The sequence below is a fragment of the Aquarana catesbeiana genome, linkage group LG01, assembly GCF_042186555.1.
Source record: "Aquarana catesbeiana isolate 2022-GZ linkage group LG01, ASM4218655v1, whole genome shotgun sequence".
Taxonomy (NCBI): Eukaryota; Metazoa; Chordata; class Amphibia; order Anura; family Ranidae; genus Aquarana; species Aquarana catesbeiana.
The window spans coordinates 42,527,453-42,549,844 of record NC_133324.1 but is presented as its reverse complement, the minus strand read 5'-3'; the positions used below and the strand labels follow the sequence as shown (position 1 = coordinate 42,549,844).

General features: G+C 42.0%; 1 protein-coding gene across 1 annotated transcript in view; it reads left to right on the top strand.

Annotated features, from left to right (window-relative positions):
- The first annotated feature begins 234 nt into the window (after nt 1-234).
- Nucleotides 235-22,392, top strand: part of LOC141141291 (vomeronasal type-2 receptor 26-like) — a 219,508-nt gene continuing 197,350 nt past the window's right edge. Inside the window, exon 1 of the mRNA XM_073628994.1 lies at nt 235-1,485. Coding sequence (XP_073485095.1) covers nt 1,268-1,485 — 218 coding nt within the window. The 5' untranslated portion in view covers nt 235-1,267. The remainder of the gene's footprint in view (nt 1,486-22,392) is intronic.

Sequence of the window (22,392 nt, the reverse complement as noted above, 5' to 3'; positions counted from 1 at the left end):
CAGCTGGGAAGCCATTAAGCATAAGAACTAGAAATGAGTGGAGATCATAGTAATAGACACTGCTACTACAGTTATCTCTACTATCATGTGGGTTCTGTGCTTCAGCTTGTAGAGGGATCCCATGAGTATGGTATGTGTATTGGTACATTGGTCCAAAATTCTATACTTGGAATTATTTTTTTAGGACACATTAAAACCAGTACTTGGGACTACTAATTATTTGTTTTCTTCTTGCACAAGGATACATATCAGTAATTGTTTGGATTGCTAGTGCACGCGTTCTCCTCCTCCTCCTCCTCCTCCCTTTTTCTGTGTCCTGTACTACACAATAGCAGGTACTCAACCATCATTATTTTGACCCAAAGTTCAAGCCAGTGCCATTATTTTGCACAAAAGGCCATTCCATATCCATGGCATGTGGAATGCCCTAAGGCAGCAGGAGGTAAAGGTGTAATTTGAAGAGGAAGAGTGTTTGGGTGCTGAAGGTTAGGAGGAGAAGTGTTGGAGTGTTGAAGGTTAGGAGGATAAGTGTTGGGTGTTGAAGGTTAGGAGGAGAAGTGTTGGAATGCTGGAAATATAGTGGGACATTTCAAGGGAGATATTTCACCCCTTCTTGATACAAGGGGAAAACTCTGGTAGATCTACTGCCACAATTCCAGAGGAAGCCCAAGTAGAACAATTGCTGTAGGAAAAGAAAAATGCGAAGTCATTACTGTTTCATGAGTGTAAATACAGAAGACATGGAGAAGCAGGTATTCACACACTTAAACATGTTTGTAGGTAGGGGCCAAAAAAAAAGGTAAGTAAAGACAGTCTTCTTTTACAGGCCTTGCTTACTTTACAAGGTCATAACAATATAGAACAGTTATGTGCATTGTTAATGTGAGCAGAAATCATTATAAAAAAAAAAAAAATATTTGGTACTACCTGTGTATTTCAATTATATGATAATATTTAGCATTGATCACTGCTGAATAGGAGTTTATTTTATAGAAATTCTGTGTCTTGGTTTAGAGTTGTTAAAATTATATGAATAATAAAGGACTAAACTTAACCACTCACAAATAAACTACCTGTACAAACAACTAAAAGTAGATAGAAGATGATGTCAGTATAATGAGAACAATGAGAGATGTATGGTACTGAACTGTATAAAAAGAGAGAAGCCATCTCATTGTATCGTCATTGTGATACCCATGCTGCAGAGGTCTGTGTCACAATGGAGAATTATAAGCTTTAATTAAAGAAGAACCCAGTGATCAGAGCTATGGTCATATCATATATCTACATCTTCCAGTTCTGTGTGATCCTGCAATGTATGACACTCTGGAGATCGGGAATGCAGAGTCCGGCCTGTACCCTTCATTTTACTGATGTTTTTGATGAATTCCAATATTTTCAGGATGGAGATTTGATCATTGGAGGAGTGTTCACTGTGAGGGAAAAAGAAGAATATCAAAATTCACCTGAAGAAAAGACATACAGGTATGTAACTTACTTGCTATGGAGAGAAAAAAGTGATCAGGGCGACAAACAACAACAAATCGGATTTTACAAAATGATTGTAAGAAATACATATGATGCAAATATTATAAGAATGTATATATTGGATATAAAATGTCTCTTCATTTACATGCAAGCCAAGCTGAAAGTGTCAGGGGGTGGACTACAGTGATAGGGGTGGGTGACAGTGACAAACTATAACAGTGTCAGGGTGTTGGAGAAGTTGCTGGAGGAGTCTTTTCTTTAAAGCTGAAAAGTGTGGGGATTCCTCCATCCGCTCTGTTTGTGTAGATGGAGCAATCCGTCATTTTTTTTTTTGTAACTAGGGTTTCACCAATACTAGTATCGGTGTCAGTGCAGATGCCGAGTATTTGCACAGGTATCGGTACTCATGCAAATGCGCCAATACCTGAAACCAATACTTTCAGGCCCGATTCTTTGAGCTGTCAGTGGGTCTCCCCTGTTGAGAGCTGAAGTGTTAAAGAAGTTCAGTAACTCGAGATGTGAAAAAAAGAAAAACGAAAAAAGAAAAAAAAACAGCCGGCAATGTTTATTAACAACATTGCTCAGCCGAAACACTAAAATAAAAAGAAATATTGTTTCTTTTTTGTATCTTTCTGTTTCTTCATCTGCAGATCAAATGGATGACCAAATGTTCCTCTGTTTAACCCCTTATTAACCCTAAATTTACTCTAATCAGCCTTAATTAACTCCCTATTCTCCTCCATTTAATTATTATTTTCCTGCTTTTTTTCACCTCTATTTTATTTTAAACGATAAACAATTAAAACTTTTTTTTGTTTGCTTTGTTAGCGAATATTTTTATACATTTTATTTTTATATTTTTTACACTGAAAAAGATATAAAAGACTCAAATGAATGCAGCTCTGTACTGAATAGTACATCATTACATGTGTAAGTGATGACATTTTACTTGGTATCAGACACAGTCTGGGGGAGGAATAAGACCTGCAAGTGTGTCTGAACTGCAGCAGAGGAAAACCAGGTCTCCTGTACTGTTATGCTGCGTACACACGATCAGACTTCTCGTCGGAAAAAGATATGATGGCTTTTCCAACGGGATTCCGCTCAAGCTTGCCTTGCATACACACGGTCACGCAAAAGTTTGCTGAACTTTCGACCGTCAAGAACGAGGTGAAGTACAACACTACAATGAGCCGAGAAATTGAAGTTCAATGCTTCCGAGTATGCGTAGGAATTTTGCACATCGGAACTGCCACAGATGATCGCATTTTCCTATAGGAACTTTTTCCGACCGAAAAATTAAGAACATGCTCTCAAGCTTTTGCTGGCTGGAATTCGGCCAGCAAAAGACTGATGGAGCATACTCACGGTCGCGTTTTCCGCTGAAAAGCTCTCATCAGTCTTTTGCTGGCCGAAATTCAGATCGTGTGTACGTGGCATTAGACAGAGCTGTGTGGCAGAGCTGTGTAAATATCAGAACTGGATGGACAGACATACAAATCCTTTGCCAGTTAAAACAGCTCTCATGTATGTCTTTCTTCTTGTGTATTTCATTATTTGCTTGGAATTTGATTTGAATGCTTTCTCTGCCAGAGCAGTTTCAGTTATCGCACTCCTGGTAAAATGCACATTTTAGGCCTGAAAATATCTTAAAGCTCCCCAAACATTATACAGTATATTTCTGAAAGCAGAGAACCTGTAGAATAAAAAAAAAATGATAATTGTAAATCTTTATGTTGCACCATATCTTTGCAAATGTGTATCAAACCAATATTTTCTCTACAAAATACACTTACATTTTCTTTTAGTACACACAAAGTTAGTAATATAATGTACAGTATATATTTTTTAAATATAAAAGGTGAGATTGTGTCTATTAAATAGATACCAAACATGTAAATCTTAAAAAAATGCCTGCACCCACAAAACAAACATCCTTAAAGCGGAGTTCCACCAATTGTTTATTATTTAAAAGTCAGCAGCTACAAATACTGCAGCTGTGCTGACTTTTAAAATAAGGACACTCTCCTGTCTAGGGCACCCGAGATGTTGGCACCTGAAGCCGATATCCCCCTCGGCTCTCAGGTGCTGCTGCCACCATCTTCGGTAAGGGAATCAGGAAGTGAAGACTTGCGGCTTCACTTTCTGGTTCCCTACTGCGCATGCACGACTCACGCTGCACAATACCACTGTTCCCTGCTGTCCTCTGGGACCTGTGTGTCTCCCAGAAGACAGTGGGGGGGACGGAGAAGGCACCAGAAGTGGCGTAGATACCCATGGGTGGCTCGGGTATCTATGTCCGGAAGTGGGAGCAAAATACCTGTATTAGACAGGTATATGCTTCCCCCTCCCCCCTGAATAGTGCCAAATCTAATACCGGAGGGGGGATTCCGAAAAGCGGAAGTTCCATTTTTGGGTGGGACTCCGCTTTAAGTGACGCTTTCAAAACCTCTTCCAGCTCATAATTTTAGAGTTAACCATAAATATTGGAAGTAAAACTATTTCTCTCCTCCAAAATGTGTTACACTGGTGATGTCTTCCAATGCTAGCTATATGTATTTTTACATATGTGCATAAGGGCATCAACAGTCATTTGTTACTTTTTGCTTGGTAAGTGAAAAAACATCAAAAATTATATAAAGAGTCCATATCAAAATAAGTGAAATATTAGTGAAAAAAACAAAAAGTCTGTGGTAACAGTGCATAGGCGATGATGGACAGATGTCTCCCGAACGTGCAGAGGGACTGTTAGACCCAACTTGGCAGGTAAGTGGACTGTGGGGAGACCAAAAGTGCACTAAAAAGTCATCATCTGGGTCAGATGATGACTTTTTAGTTGAAACATGTCGGGTGGACCCCTCACGATTGCCACTATACGATTTACATGCTGTTTTCTTATCTTCTGAAAATGTGAGTGTTTTTTACTCCTCACATGCAATATGAATTGTTCGCTTGGCTTATGGTGGTGTATCCATTGATGAGGAAGCCGTGCTGTTATTTCCCCCTTACCGTGTGGTGATGACATCTGACCAGATAAAATATCCAGACCTGTTGGTCATCAAGCCTTTTTGACCTGTATGGCATATACTGTTTCAGACCACTAATTCTGGTAAGCCTCCACAATTCCTGGTGATGGTCCTGGCACTGGTTTTAATCTTCCTTGCACTTTTGGTCTCCCCACGGTCCACTTACCTGCCAAGTTGGGTCTAACAATTCCTCTGCACGTTCGGGAGACATCTGTCCATCATCGCCTATGCACTGTTACCACAGACTTTTTGTTTTTTTCACTAATATTTCACTTATTTTGATATGGACTCTATATATAATTTTTGATGTTTTTTCACTTACCATTCGAAGTGGTGAATGTATATAAGTGTTACTGCTTTGTTCAATAGTCACTGTCATATTTGCTTACGTGGCACACTATGGTTCACACTAAGAAGTTTTTCTGAAGTTACTAATTTTTATATAATTTCTATATTATTTTGATATATTTATTCATCACATATATTTACGGAGCTGATAGCGCCACACTTTGAATTTTCTGTTGCTATTATGACCCTGAGTCTACGGGTGTGTTGGCTGCTGTTTTAGTTTTATTTTCAGCTCAGCGCTGTACTTACCCTTTTCTATATAGTTGTTACTTTTTGCTTTACTTATTTATTTTTTCCAGTTTTATTAATTTTAACTTCACTTTGAATTTTTCTTCTTTAAGGGCTGTTAAGTCCCCAATGTGATAATATTCTGCAGTGACAGGTTCTCTTTATGGAGACATCAGGGGTCTATTATTTTCCCAGAGTTGATAAAGGACATAAACTTCCTGATCAGCTCCTACACTTGCCATTAGCGGCTGTTATTTGACAGTCGCAAATCCAGAAGTGCTTCCAGGTTCACTGTATGGAGGAGAGATCAGGTATGTTATCTCTCCTCTGTTAACACCACTAGTCACCCTGATAGTTGTTGTGGTCCTGTGCTCCTGGTAGGAGTGGGAGAGCCTAGAAACCACAGTGGGGAGTCACATGCTGGGTCTTCACTAGTAATGGGCTTAATGTTTGAGTTGAATGTAAGTTCGACTTGAACAGCAGCTGTCCTTTCCTAGAACAAACAATGGGGCACTTGTGGGACATTTGCCCACTGTGGAGCTCCTCCATAATGCACTATGAGATCACACTGCATTGACAGCTGCTGATTGGCCAAAGCATGCACCTAAACTGTATGCTTTGGCCAATCACAGCGCAATATGCTATTAAAGCCATCATGGCTGAGGGGCTAAGTCCCCACACTATATAAGGCTGCCTACACGGCGGCCATATGTAGTGTGTTGTAGTGAGAGAAATTGGGCAGGTTAGTTAGTCGATTGAGCGTGTAGGCAGTGTAGAATATATATAGGATTGCAGTCAGTGTAGAATATATAATACAGTGCAGTCAGTGTCGTGTATATAACGCAGTGCAGATTATATACTACAGTGCAGTGCAGAGTATATACTACAGTGCAGTGCAAAGTATATAGTGCAGTGCAGTTCAGAGTACTGTATATAGTGCAGTGCAGAGTATATACTACAGGGCAGTGCAGTGCAGAGTATATACTACTGCGCAGTGCAGAGTATATACTACAGTGCACAGTATATAATACAGTGTAGTGTGGTGTGAATAACACAGGGGGTCATTTACTATAGCGCCAGGAAGTACTGGGCACTATGGCAAATAATAGCTCCCATTTTAGCCAAATAAAATTTCAACAGGCGAATGGGCGAATGAAAATTAGCGCTATTTGCGATGAACACACGTTGGTAAATTCCAAGCCGGTGCTAATGAACGCTTCCGCATATATGCAAATGCCAATTCCTACTAAGTTGTTATATAGTACTGCACTGTAACCATGATCCACGTATGTGAAAGAAACATTTTTATGTGAGATGTGCTCTACCTCGTGTGCATCTATTGATGTATGTTGCAATTAGTATTCCTAGTTTTTTTTTCCTTCTTTTGCTAACAAATGCAGTTATGAATGATTATTACATAGTAATGTCTGCTATTCTGTAAAGTTACATGTATTAAACATTTAGGTTACCTATTTGTTGTATGTTGTTTTTTATTTTTTAATTTAGGTGACTATAAAGCGGTAATTATTTATATTCATTCTTTAATCATCACTATTATGCAGGTCTCGTACTTAGCACAATGGCTTAGTGGTCTGCTCCGATATCATCCACAGCACTCATGGTACAAGTTCAAATACTGTCCACCAGCTGTGTTTATTTTTTCAGTGCACAAGCGAATTAAAATAAACAAAAAAATGTAATCTGCCCATTAGTTAGTGTGTGGTGTTTGGAATTTCACACCATAATAGTATTGAATACTTACATATCATTGCATGCATTTGAAGAGTTAATATAATAGAATCAGCCAAATTTAAAGTACATTGGCTAATTGGCATTCACCTATTTTCAGCATATGCTGCTTTGGTTAATTGGCTAATAGTCATTTGCCTTTTTTTCACCAATTCAATCTTATAGTATCTCTCTGTGGGATTTGAACCCATGAGTTCTTCAAGGTAGAAGTGCTGACCATTAGCCTATTGGGTGTAGCACAGTCATACATAGAAAATACATTCACTAGTGTTTGATGTTTCTTCTCCCCGAGCTGTCTCTCTTGCCGCCGCCATCTTCTCCCGCTGATGTGTTCTTCCGCGCAGCCGGTTACCCACTAATAAAAAAAAGCCGCTCTTCTTGTGGCGGTCTTCTGTGGCCATCTGATAATGTCACACAGAGAGTCCACTCCATGGCTATGTAAGAGATGCCACACAGCGGGTGACAACACAGCGGAGGAAGACCGCCACGGAAGAAGAGCATGGAGGAGGGAGAGACAGCGTCTGGAGAAGATGGTTTAGGGAAGAAGACAGCTCGGAGCTATCTTACAATAAAGGACTTGTCAAAAACCGGCTATTGATTTTTTTACATTTCACTGCTTTTTTTGGTGAATGGGTAGGGGTACAATGTACCCCATACCTATTCACATAGTGGGGCAGGATCTGGGAACCCTCATGTTAAAGGGGGCTTCCAGATTCTGATAAACCCCCTGCCCGCAGACCGACAACCACCGACCAGGGTTGTCGGGAAGAGGCCCTTGTCCCCATCAACATGGGGAAAAGGTGCTTTGGGGCATGTGGCCTGGTAAGGTTCAGAAGGGGAGGGTGCTCACTCGTCCCCCCTATCCTGACCTCCAGGCTGCATGCTCGGATAAGGGTCTAGTATGGATTTTGGGGGGCCCCACATCAAATTTATTTTACATTTTGGTGTGGGGTTCCCCTTAAAGTCCATACCGAAGGGCCTGGTATGTACTAGGGGGAACCTACGACATTTTTTCCTTGAGTTTTGGAATTCCATACCATAATATTATTGAATAAGTACCTACCATTCCATGCATTTGAAGAATTAAAATATGGAATAAACCAAGCTGATGTGCATAGGCTAATTATGCTGCTGATTACAATGCACACTTCCAGGAGGTGATGCTGTCAGTGGGATTTGATCTCATGGCTTGAACCTTTGAAGGTAGCAGGGTATACCGCTATGCTACAGAGCTGAGCACATACATACAGAGAAAATACATTTACTAATGTTTGATTCTATACAATAATGTTTTGCATTTCAGGCATTAATATTATAGTAACAACCATGCTCATGCTGATGTGGCATTGGCTAATATCATAGTTACATAGTTACATAGTTACATAGTAGGTGAGGTTGAAAAAAGACACAAGTCCATCAAGTCCAACCTATGTGTGTGATTATGTGTCAGTATTACATTACATATCCCTGTATATTGCGGTCATTCAGGTGATTATCTAATAGTTTCTTGAAGCTATCAATGCTCCCCGCTGAGACCACCGCCTGTGGAAGGGAATTCCACATCCTTGCCGCTCTTACAGTAAAGAACCCTCTACGTAGTTTAAGGTTAAACCTCTTTTCCTCTAATTGCAATGAGTGGCCACGAGTCTTATTAAACTCTCTTCTGCGAAAAAGTTTTATCCCTATTGTGGGGTCACCAGTACAGTATTTGTAAATTGAAATCATATCCCCTCTCAAGCGTCTCTTCTCCAGAGAGAATAAGTTCAGTGCTCGCAACCTTTCCTCATAACTAAGATCCTCCAGACCCTTTATTAGCTTTGTTGCCCTTCTTTGTACTCGCTCCATTTCCAGTACGTCCCTCCTGAGGACTGGTGCCCAGAACTGGACAGCATACTCCAGGTGCGGCCGGACCAGAGTCTTGTAGAGCGGGAGAATTATCGTTTTATCTCTGCAGTTGATCCCCCTTTTAATGCATGCCAATATTCTGTTTGCTTTATTAGCAGCAGCTTGGCATTGCATGCCGTTGCTGAGCCTATCATCCACTAGGACCCCCAAGTCCTTTTCCATCCTAGATTCCCCCAGAGGTTCTCCCCCCAGTGTATAGATTGCATTCATATTTTTGACACCCAAATGCATTATTTTACATTTTTCTACATTGAACCTCATTTGCCATGTAGTCGCCCACCCCAATAATTTGTTCAGGTCTTTTTGCAAGATTTCCACATCCTGCGGAGAAGTTATTGCTCTGCTTAGCTTAGTATCGTCTGCAAATACAGAGATGGAACTGTTTATCCCATCCTCCAGGTCATTTATGAACAAATTAAATAGGATTGGTCCCAGCACAGAACCCTGGGGGACCCCACTACCCACCCCTGACCATTCTGAGTACTCCCCATTTATCACCACCCTCTGAACACGCCCTTGTAGCCAGTTTTCAATCCATGTACTCACCCTATGGTCCATGCCAACGCACCTTATTTTGTACAGTAAACGTTTATGGGGAACTGTGTCAAATGCTTTTGCAAAATCCAGATACACCACGTCTACGGGCCTTCCTTTATCTAGATGGCAACTCACCTCCTCATAGAAGGTTAATAGATTGGTTTGGCAAGATCGATTCTTCATGAATCCATGCTGATTACTGCTAATGATATCATTTTTATTACTAAAATCTTGTATATAGTCCCTTATCATCCCCTCCAAGAGTTTACATACTATTGATGTTAGGCTAACTGGTCTGTAATTCCCAGGGATGTTTTTTGGGCCCTTTTTAAATATTGGTGCTACATTGGCTTTTCTCCAATCAGCTGGCACCATTCCAGTCAATAGACTGTCTGTAAAAATTAGGAACAACGGTCTGGCAATCACCTGACTGAGTTCCCTAAGTACCCTCGGATGCAAGCCATCTGGTCCCGGTGATTTATTAATGTTAAGTTTCTCAAGTCTAATTTTAATTCCGTCCTCTGTTAACCATGTAGGTGCTTCCTGTGTTGTGTCATGAGGATAAACACTGCAGTTTTGGTTACTGAAGCCCCCCGATTCACTCGTGAAGACTGAGGAGAAGAATAAATTCAATACCTCTGCCATCTCCCCATCCTTTGTAACCAGATGTCCTTCCTCATTCTTTATGGGGCCAATATGGTCTGTCCTCCCTTTTTTACTGTTTACATACTTAAAGAATTTCTTGGGATTTTTTTTGCTCTCCTCCGCTATGTGTCTTTCATGTTCTATCTTAGCCATCCTAATTGCACCCTTACATTTCTTATTGCATTCTTTATAAATTCTGAATGCTGTGGATGATCCCTCAACCTTGTATTTTTTGAAGGCCTTCTCCTTTGCTTTTATATGCATTTTTACATTGGAGTTAAGCCATCCAGGATGTTTGTTCGCTCTTTTAAATTTATTACCCAATGGGATACATTGGCTAATGCCCTTATTTAATATGCTCTTAAAGCAAACCCATCTCTCCTCTGTATTCTTTGTTCCTAATATTTTATCCCAATTTATGCCTTTTAGCAAGGTTTGTAGTTTAGGGAAGTTGGCTCTTTTGAAATTCAGTGTCTTTGTGTTCCCTTCATGTCTCCTATTTGTGTGATTTATACTGAAACTAATTGACCTGTGATCGCTGTTACCTAAATTGCCCCGTATTTCCACATCTGTTATCAGGTCTGTATTGTTGGTAATCAGTAGATCTAGTAATGTTTTATTTCTAGTTGGTGCGTCTACCATCTGACCCATAAAATTGTCCTGCAAGACATTAAGGAACTGGCGAGCCTTAAATGAATGCGCGGTTCCCTCCGCCCAGTCTATGTCTGGATAATTAAAATCCCCCATTATGATAACACTTCCCATCCTTGCTGCTAATCCAATTTGTGATAGGAGATCCGTCTCCACTTCCTCCCTCAGGTTAGGGGGCCTATAGCATACTCCCAGTATTATTTTCCCCTTAGCTTCATCCCTTTGGAGCTCTACCCATAAAGATTCCACCTCCTCCCTAGCCCCCTCAGTGATGTTATCTCTCACATTCACTTGTACATTATTCTTGATATATAGGCATACCCCTCCCCCTTTTTTACCCTCTCTATCCTTGCGGTATAGGGTATACCCTTGAATGTTTGCCAGCCAATCATGAGAGCTGTTGAACCAGGTCTCTGAAATTCCCACAAAATCCAAATCCTCCTTGTACAACAGTATCTCTAGTTCACCCATCTTGTCCGCCAGGCTCCTGGCATTGGTGAACATGCCACATAGTTTAGACCGGTCGCATATTGTCCTCGTATTGGGTGTTTCAAGATTGCAACTTGGACTTGCTACTATACTCACCTTGTGTTTTTGTGCTTTGGTTAACCTACCACTAATGCCCCCAATACTACCCTCTGGAATATCTTCCGCGCTGGCTATCACTGTCTCTGGACCCTCCCCCCCATCGCCTAGTTTAAAAACCCCTCTAACTTTTTGGCCATCTTCATTCCCAGCAGATCTGCACCCTCCTCATTTAGGTGCAGTCCGTCCCTTCTATAGTACCGGTTACCGACTGAGAAGTCGGCCCAGTCCTCCAGGAACCCAAACCCCTCCTTACTACACCAGCTCTTCAGCCACTTGTTTACTTCCCTAATCTCCCTCTGCCTCTCTGGTGTGGCTCGATGTACCGGTAGTATTCCTGAGAACACTACCTTGGAGGTCCTTTTCCTCAATTTAGCTCCTAAGTCCCTAAAATCATTCTTTAGGACACTCCATCTGCCTCTGACTTTGTCATTGGTGCCAACGTGCACCATGACAGCCGGGTCTTCCCCAGCCCCTCCCAGTAATCTGTCCACAAGATCCGTGATGTGCCGAACCCGAGCGCCCGGTAGACAACATACTGTTCGGCGCTTCAGGTCTTGGTTACAGATTGCCCTCTCTGTCCTTCTAAGAATTGAGTCCCCTACCACCAGAATCTGTCTTTCCTTTCCCTTTGCTGCACCCCCACTCTCACTGGAGGAGTTCTTCCCCTGGCAGCTAGGAGAGTCCCTCAACTCCAGCAGTGCTGGTCCCTGACTGGTTTCACCAATGTCACTCAATGGAGCGTACTTATTGGGATGCTCCAGTCCTGGATCGGCCTCCCTGGCACTTCCCCCTCTACCCCTCCTGACTGTCACCCATCTACTCTTTGCTAGTGCCTGCACCTCTTTGTCTCCACCCGCCTCTGTGCTGGCCCCTGCCGGCACCTGCCGTGTACGTTCCTGGCTCACCTTTAGTATGGAGGGACTTCTCAGTGCTGACAGTTGCTTCCCCAGATTCAGAACCTGGGCTTCCAGGGAAACAATGTGCTTACATTTTGCACAGCAGTATTCGCCCTCGATCGGATGATCAAGGAACGCATACATGCGGCAAGATGTACAAAGAGTCGCCTCTCCACACCCGCCGGGCATCGTACCTATTAAATTTAGTGAGGATTTGGGGATTTTACCCTGTCCAAATTACCTAACAACTAGCTTCCTGGCACTAATACTCAAGACAATACACAGGTACACAATACACAAGTACTAACGATCCACACACACTACTCAGACAACACTCAGATACTCACACTACACAGGTACTATGACCCCTGTTATAACCTCCTGTTTTAAACTCTTGTTTATAACTCCCACTTAAAAAAGCTCCACTTACACCAAGCTCCACAGCTTCAAACTGAGCACGCTCAACTGAACCCTACAACAAGTTAAATAGTCACCTGGGAGCAATTAACCACACCCTTAATTGATAGACTGATGAAACAAAAAAACAAAAAAAAAAAAAGAAAAGCTATTTAAAAAGTGACAGCAAAAGGCAAGATAAAAACTAAAAGGAAAAGTCCCCAAAATGCAACCCAGCAAACACCAACAGACAGCAGCAATACACACACCAACAGACAGCAGCAATACACACACCAGCAGACAGCAGCAATACACACACCAACAGACAGCAAGACTTGTATACTCTAACTCTTGTTTATAACTCCCACTTAAAAAAGCTCCACTTACACCAAGCTCCACAGCTTCAAACTGAGCACGCTCAACTGAGTCCTACAACAAGTTAAATAGTCACCTGGGAGCAATTAACCACACCCTTAATTGATAGACTGATGAAACAAAAAAACAAAAAAAAAAAAAAAAAGAAAAGCTATTTAAAAAGTGACAGCAAAAGGCAAGATAAAAACTAAAAGGAAAAGTCCCCAAAATGCAACCCAGCAAACACCAACAGACAGCAGCAATACACACACCAACAGACAGCAGCAATACACACACCAACAGACAGCAGCAATACACACACCAGCAGACAGCAGCAATACACACACCAGCAGACAGCAAGACTTGTATACTCTAACTCTTGTTTATAACTCCCACTTAAAAAAGCTCCACTTACACCAAGCTCCACAGCTTCAAACTGAGCACGCTCAACTGAGTCCTACAACAAGTTAAATAGTCACCTGGGAGCAATTAACCACACCCTTAATTGATAGACTGATGAAACAAAAAAACAAAAAAAAAAAAAAAAAAAGAAAAGCTATTTAAAAAGTGACAGCAAAAGGCAAGATAAAAACTAAAAGGAAAAGTCCCCAAAATGCAACCCAGCAAACACCAACAGACAGCAGCAATACACACACCAACAGACAGCAGCAATACACACACCAACAGACAGCAGCAACACACACACCAACAGACAGCAACAATACACACACCAACAGACAGCAGCAATACACACACCAACAGACAGCAGCAATACACACACCAGCAGACAGCAGCAATACACACACCAACAGACAGCAAGACTTGTATACTCTAACTCTTGTTTATAACTCCCACTTAAAAAAGCTCCACTTACACCAAGCTCCACAGCTTCAAACATTCGCCTCTTTTCAGCATATGCTGCTGAGTCTAATACAAGCTTTCAGTAGGTGATAATCATCTGGATGATTTTCAGCCATTTGAGCACAATTATATTGAGAACATACGTTTACTAGTGTTTGATGGTGGGACTACTTTATATTCTAGGTATAATAGTACTCAGCACAGTGACTTAGGCCCCTTTCATACTTGTGCGACCTGAAATTTGCGAGATTTTGATGTGACTTTAAGCAAAGCCTGTGTAATCTTGAGGTCTATGGACGCAGGAGTCACAGGGAAAGGCACACAACTTTCTCGCGATTTTGCATCATCAATTTTGCTGCGATTCCAGGGAATGCCTGTGTAAACTTGAGGTCTATGAACCTCAACTCGCATCAAAGTCAGACCAAAGTAGTACAGGGACTACGTTGAAGTCAGTGTTACTTGAAGTCGCACAGATATGAATGGTACACATTGAAAATCATGAGGTATGACTTGTCATGTGACTCTGATGTCCAAAGTTGCACAAGTGTGACTCAGCCCGACTTTGTGAGCGATTTCAGAGACATCAGTGCACTTTCCTGCATAGATGTCTAGTGAAATCACATAGGTCCCAACTGTTCTCCTTTAAGAAGGTGTCCTATGCCTACCTACTTTTGCTAATAGGTGAATTACAAAGACAAAAGACACAGTTTGAGCCCTGGTTCACACTGACAGCGGGAGGAAATCGTTCAGCTGAACTCACACAATTTCATTCCCGCATAGCGTTGCCACCTCATCCCTTTAAACCCAAACACTTTTGAATTATACAGATTCTGAGGCTAATTAACCACTTCAGCCCCGGAAGGATTTACCCCTTTCCTGACTTTTTACAATTTGGCACTGCGACGCTTTAACTGCTAATTACGCGGTCATGCAATGCTGTACCCAAACGAAATTTGCGTCCTTTTCTTCCCACAAATAGAGCTTTCTTTTGATGGTATTTGATCACATCTGTGATTTTTATTTTTTGCGCTATAAATGGAAAGACCCAAAATTTTGAAAAAAAATGATATTTTCTACTTTTTGTTATAAAAAAATCCAATAAACTCAATTTTAGTCATACATTTAGGCCAAAATGTATTCGGCCACATGTCTTTGGTAAAAAAAAAAAAATGTCAATAAGCGTATATTTATTGGTTTGCGCAAAAGTTAGAGTGTCTACAAACTAGGGTACATTTTCTGGAATTTACACAGCTTTTAGTTTATGACTGCCTATGTCATTTCTTGAGGTGCTAAAATGGCAGGGCAGTACAAGACCCCCAAATGACCCAATTTTGGAAAGTAGACACCCCAAGGAAATTGCTGAGAGGCATGTGGAGCCCATTGAATATTAATTTTTTTTGTCCCAAGTGATTGAATAATGACAAAAAAAGAAAAAAAAATTACAAAAAGTTGTCACTAAATGATATATTGCTCACACAGACCATGGGCATATGTGGAATTGCACCCCAGAATACATTTAGCTGCTTCTCCTGAGTATGGGTATACCACATGTGGGACTTTTTGGGAGCCTAGCCACGTACGGGGCCCCGAAAACCAAGCACCGCCTTCAGGATTTCTAAGGGCGTAAATTTTTGATTTCCCTCCTCACTACCTATCAGTTTTGAAGGCCACAAATTGCCAAGACGGCACAAACCCCCCCAAATGACCCCATGTTGGAAAGTAGACACCCCAAGCTATTTGCTGAGAGGCATGTTGAGTCCATGGAATATTTTATATTTTGACACAAGTTGCGGGAAAGTGACAAATTTTTTTATTTTTTTTTATTTTTTGCACAATGTTGTCACTAAATGATATATTGTTTAAACATGCCATGGGCATATGTAGAATTACACCCCAAAATACATTCTGCTGCTTCTCCTGAGTACGAGGATACCACATGTGTGGGACTTTTTGGGAGCCTAGCTGCATATGGGGCCCTGAAAAACCAATCACTACATTCAGGATTTCTAAGGGCATACATTTTTGATTCACTCCTCACTACCTATCACAGTTTCGAAGGCCAAAAAATGCCAAGATAGCACAACCCCCCCAAATGACCCCATTTTAGAAAGTAGACACCCCAAGCTATTTGCTGAGAGGCATGGTGAGTATTTTGCAGCTCTGATTTGTTTTTGAAAATGAAGAAAGACAAGAAAAGTTTTTTTTCAATTTTCAAAACTTTGTGACAAAAAGTGAGGTCTGCAAAATACTCACTATACCTCTCAGCAAATAGCTTGGGGTGTCTACTTTCCAAAATAGGGTCATTGGGGGAGGGGGGGTGCCACCTGGGCATTCCATGGCCTCCGAAACTGTGATAGGCAGTGAAGAGTGAAATCAAAAATTTACGCCCTTAGAAAGCCTGAAGGCGGTTCTTGGTTTTCGGGGTCCCGTACATGGCTAGGCTCCCAAAAAGTCTCACACATGTGGTATCCCCATACTCAGGAGAAGCAACAGAATGTATTTTGGGGTGTAATTTCACATATTCTCATGGCATGTTTGAGCAATATATCATTTAGTGACAACTTTGTGCAAAAAAAAAAAAAAAAAATTGTCCTTTTCCAGCAACTTGTGTCACAATATAAAATATTCCATGGACTCAACATGCCTCTCAGCAAATAGCTTGAGGTGTCTACTTTCAAAAATGGGGACATTTTGGGGGGTTTTGAATTGTCCTGGCATTTTATGCACAACATTTAGAAGCTTATGTCACACATCACCCACTCTTCTAACCACTTGACGACAAAGCCCTTTCTAACGCTTTTTGTTTACATGAAAAAATTATTTTTTTTTGCAAGAAAATTACATTGAACCCCCAAACATTATATATATATTTTAAAGCAAATGCCCTACAGATTAAAATGGTGGGTGTTTCATTTTTTTTTTTTTTCACACAGTATTTGTGCAGCGATTTTTCAAAAGCAATTTTTTGGGGAAAAAACACACTTTTTAAATGTTTTTATTAACAAATTTTAATGCACTAAAACACACTATATTGCCCAAATGTTTGATGAAATAAAAAAGATGATCTTAGGCCGAGTACATGGATACCAAACATGACATGCTTTAAAATTGCGCACAAACGTGCAGTGGTGACAAACTAAATAAATTTTTAAAAGCCTTTAAAAGCCTTTACAGGTTACCACTTTAGATTTACAGAGGAGGTCTACTACTAAAATGACTGCCCTCGATCTGACCTTCGCGGTGATACCTCACATGCATGGTGCAATTGCTGTTTACATTTGACGCCAGACCGACACTTGCGTTCGCCTTTGCGCGAGAGCAGGGGGGGACAGGGGTGCTTTTTTTATCTTTACTATTTTTTTGCTTTTTTATCTTATTTATAAACTGTTCCTTTCATTTTTTTTGTAATCATTTTTATTGTTATCTCAGGAAATGTAAATATCCCCTATGATAGCAATAGTGACAGGTACTCTTTTTTGAAAAAATTGGGATCTATTAGACCCTAGATCTCTCCTCTGTCCTCAAAGCATCTGACCACACCAAGATCGGTGTGATAAAATGCTTTCCCAATTTCCCAATGGCGCTGTTTAAATCCGGCGAAATCTAAGTCATGAAATGCTCGTAGCTTCCAGTTTCTTAGGCCATAGAGATGTTTGGAGCCACTCTGGTCTCTGATCAGCTCTATGGTCATCTGGCTGAATCACCGGCTGCATTCTCAGGTCCCTGTTGGGACAGGAGAGCCAGAGAAAAACATGGAAGACAGTGGGTGGGGGCATTCCATCCCACTGCTTGTAAAAGCAGTCTAGAGGCTAATTAGCCGCTAGGATTGCTTTTACATGAAAGCCGACCGCTGGCTGAAAAGAATGATACCAAGATGATACCAGTACGTTGCTGGTCCTTGTTGGGCATATATTGTAAACTTTTTTTTTTCATGCAGCCTGTGGGCTGAACGAAAAAAAGAGATTGATCGGTGGGTATGCCCACCATTAGAATACCTCCCTTCATCCACCCACTTCTAATGATGGGCATACATGCACCATATATATGCCAAAGCATGGGGGCATCCTCCCGCAAAAGTTTTGAGCAAATCGCTCCTCCACCCACAGCTGCAACCATGCTTCAGCATATATGCCGAAGTATGTAAATGTGGTGGTGAATTCACCTCCGACACTCCAACGCTGTTGCTGTCAAGAAAAATCCGCTCTGCAGCTGAATGGCGTACCTGAAAACAAAAAAATGGTTAACAATAAAACACAGTAAACAGTAAAGTATAAAAAAAACTGCATATCTGAAAAGCAAACATGGTAAAACATAACAATAAAACATTGCAGAATAGAATACAGTAAAAAAGAGCAGAACAATAGAGAGAATAGAGAGAGAGAATAATAAAATGACAACTATTTTTGTTTTTTTTATTTTATATTTTTTTTGTGTTTTAATTTTTTTTTTTTTTCACTTTTTTTTTGTAACTATAACTTTTGTAACTGGTACCAGGTTCGGGTCTCTCAAAATGCGATGGCATCTTGGGAGACCCTGTGTCAGTGTGCCTAGTCTGTGCAGTGCTGTACCCTACGCTAATACTCAACTAGTGAATGGTAGCGTTCAAAACATTCACCAATGCAAAGACCAGGATTGTCAGGACAGGAGGGACAATACCGGGTGTCACGCCTATATCCGCGCTTGCTGCAGACACGACATCTTCTTTGGGGGGGCTCGTTGGGTAGGGGTACTCGGGAGGACATACGGAAAATGCCTCTCATGCAGCCGGCTTACTGCATTTGGTTGGGGAAGGTGAGGTGGAGCACTGTCTTGAAACAGACGGGCTCTGACGATCTCTTCCTGGAATTTAAGGGAGGATCCAGTCTATCCTGAAGCTCTGTATAACACATGTATAATGGTACCAGCTGATTGGAGAAAAGCCAATGTAGCACCAATATTTAAAATGGCCCAAAATACATCCCTGGGAATTAAAGACCAGTTAGCCTAACATCAATAGTATGTAAACTCTTGGAGGGGATGATAAGGGACTATATACAAGATTTTAGTAATAAGAACGATATCATTAGCAGTAATCAGCATGAATTCATGAAGAATCGTTCTTGCCAAACCAATCTATTAACCTTCTATGAGGAGGTGAGTTGCCATCTAGATAAAGGAAGGCCCGTAGATGTGGTGTATCTGGATTTTGCAAAAACATTTGACACAGTTCCCCATAAACGTTTACTGTACAAAATAAGGTCCGTTGGCATGGACCATAGGGTGAGTACATGGATTGAAAACTGGCTACAAGGGCGAGTTCAGAGGGTGGTGATAAATGGGGAGTACTCGGAATGGTCAGGGGTGGGTAGTGGGGTTCCCCAGGGTTCTGTGCTGGGACCAATCCTATTTAATTTGTTTATAAATGACCTGGAGGATGTGATAAACAGTTCAATCCCTGTATTTGCAGACGATACTAAGCTAAGCAGGGCAATAACTTCTCCGCAGGATGTGGAAACCTTGCAAAAAGACCTGAACAAATTAATGGGGTGGGCGACTACATGGCAAATGAGGTTCAATGTAGAAAAATGTAAAATAATGCATTTGGGTGGCAAAAATATGAATGCAATCTATACACTGGGGGGAGAACCTCTGGGAGAATCTAGGATGGAAAAGGACCTGAGGGTCCTAGTAGATGATAGGCTCAGCAATGGCATGCAATGCCAAGCTGCTGCTAACAAAGCAAACAGAATATTGGCATGCGTTAAAAGGGGGATGAACGCCAGAAATAAAACGATAATTCTCCCACTCTACAAGGCTCTGGTCCAGCCGCACCTGGAGTATGCTGTCCAGTTCTGGGCACCAGTCCTCAGGAAGGATGTACTGGAAATGGAGCGAGTACAAAGAAGGGCAACAAAGCTAATAAAGGGTCTGGAGGATCCTAATTATGAGGAAAGGTTGCGAGCACTGAACTTATTCTCTCTGGAGAAGAGACGCTTGAGAGGGGATATGATTTCAATTTACAAATACTGTACTGGTGACCCCACAATAGGGATAAAACTTTTTCGCAGAAGAGAGTTTAATAAGACTTGTGGCCACTCATTACAATTAGAAGAAAAGAGGTTTAACCTTAAAACTACGTAGAGGGTTCTTTACTGTAAGAGCGGCAAGGATGTGGACTTCCCTTCCACAGGCGGTGGTCTCAGCGGGGAGCATTGATAGCTTCAAGAAACTATTAGATAATCACCTGAATGACTGCAACATACAGGGATATACAATGTAATACTGACACATAATCACACACATAGGTTGGACTTGATGGACTTGTGTCTTTTTTCAACCTCACCTACTATGTAACTATGTAACATGAGCGTTCAGCAAAGTCAACTGAAATAAATAAACAGACACTTTCTTGTACCAGTATCTGGCCTTACGGGCAATTAGGTACGGCGCCAACAACTGGTAGTTGAGGTCCACCCCTCCCATGTTTTGATTATATTCGTGGACACAGAGGGTTTTCTCCACAACACCAGTCGCCGTAGTAATTTGGACCGTCGTGCCTGCATGAAGGGAGGTAAGAATGAAACATTCTTATTATCCCTCTACTTCATAGCGAGCAAGTTATTACACTTGAAGCAGGCTCTCTCCCCCAGCCTAAGATGGGAATCTACAAGCCGCTGGGGAAAGCCCCGGCGATTAGGTCGCACGGTGCCACATGCTCCAATCTGTTGATGAAAAAGGTGACTAAAAAGTGGCACGCTCGTGTAATAATTGTCCACGTACAAGTGGTACCCCTTTCCGAATAAGGCTGACACCAAGTCCCACACTATCTTGCCAACGCTTCCTATGTAGTCAGGGCATTTTGTCAGCTCTACGTGACTATCTTTGCCCTCGTAAACCATAAAACTACATGTATAGCCTGTGGCCCTGTCACAGAGCTTATACATCTTGACCCCGTATCTGGCACGCTTGCTGGGAAGGTACTGTTTGAATGACAAGCAGCCAGAAAACTTAATCAGGGACTCATCAACGCAGACAACGAGGGGCCAAATTTTGTAGAGCCGATTGTATTCAGGATCTCCACGAGGGCGACAGAGTTCATTGTTGTTTAAGTGCATGAACCACAAAATCTGCTCGTATCGTGCCCTGGTCATGGAGGCAGAGAACAAGGGCATATGGTGAATTGGGTCAGTGGACCAATATGACCGCAACTCACTCTTTTTAGTTATGCCCATGTTGAGGGAAAGGCCCAGAAAGATCTTAAATTCGGAAACCGTAATTGGTTTCCAGTCTCTGGCAAGGGAGGACTGGGGAATAGTGGAGATGTGTTGACCAGCGTACAAATTTCTTTGGTCCACAATAGATCTATAGAGATCTTCAGTGAAAAACAGCGAATAAAAATCCAGTGATGTAAAATCAACTGTTTCCACCTGAATGCCGGGTTGGCCAATGAATGGGGGAAGTATGGGTGCTGCAGAAGTGGTGGGTTCCCAATTAAGATTGGCGAATGCAGCAGGAAGGGTATTATGGGCACGACGGGCCTGTGTTCGTCTTCTTGGCAGTGGGACACTACTTGTGCTTGCCACCTTGCCAGCTTGAACTGCACTTATGGGACTCGCCACGTCTCCAATTGTTACTGCAGTGCTGGATGTACAACCAGGGTGTACTAGGCCGCTGGTGCTTGCCAGTTCACCAGAAGGAATAGCGGCGCTAGTACTGCTCTGCTCCATACGAGGGACCTGCGATTCTTGCACATCAAGAACAGAAGAAGTTTGGGATCTGGTACGCCTGACCTTTGCAGGGACTAGGGATGAGCTTCGCGTTCGAGTCGAACTCATGTTTGACTCGAACATCGGCTGTTCGCCAGTTCGCCGAACAGCGAACAATTTGGGGTGTTTGGGGACCTGGGTCCTGCTACAGGGGACAAGGATCAATGCAAAAAAAGTTTTAAAAAACGTCCGTTTTTTCGGGAGCAGTTATTTTAATAATGCTTAAAGTGAAACAATAAAAGTGTAATATCCCTTTAAATTTAGTACCTGGGGGGTGTCTATAGTATGCCTGTAAAGGGGCACGTTTCCCATGTTTAGAACAGTCTGACAGCAAAATGACATTTCAAAAGGAAAAAAAGTCATTTAAAACTACTCGCGGCTATAATGAATTGCCGGTCCGACAATACACATAAAAGTTCATTGATAAAAACGGCATGGGAATTCCCCACAGGGGAACTCTGAACCAAAATTTTTTAAAAAATGACGTGGGGTGTCCCCCTAAATTCCACACTAGGCCCTTCAGGTCTGGTATGGATATTAAGGGGAACCCTGGCCAAAATAAAAAAAAAAAATTGCGTGGGGTCCTCAAAATCTATACCAGACCCTTCAGGTCTGGTATGGATTTTAAAGCGGTTGTATACCCGCTGAGTTTTTTTTATTCCTACACCTGCAAGGGAAAAGGCATAATGAGCTAGTATGCACCGCATACTAGCTCATTATGAGATACTTACCTTAGAACGAGGCGCCGGCATCTCATCCTGTCCACGCCGAGGAAGCTGACATTTCCCCTGGGCGTGTCTTCCGGGTATCGCAGCTCCGGCGCTGTGAGTGGACGGAGCCGCAATGTCGTTACTCCCGCGCGTGCGCGCGGGAGACTTCTGTCCGGCAAGCTCTGGAGTTTTCCGGGCTGTCAGCCGAGAATCCCCTGTGCGCATGCACCGCTGCAGTCAGCGGCTCATTGCGAGGGGAATATCT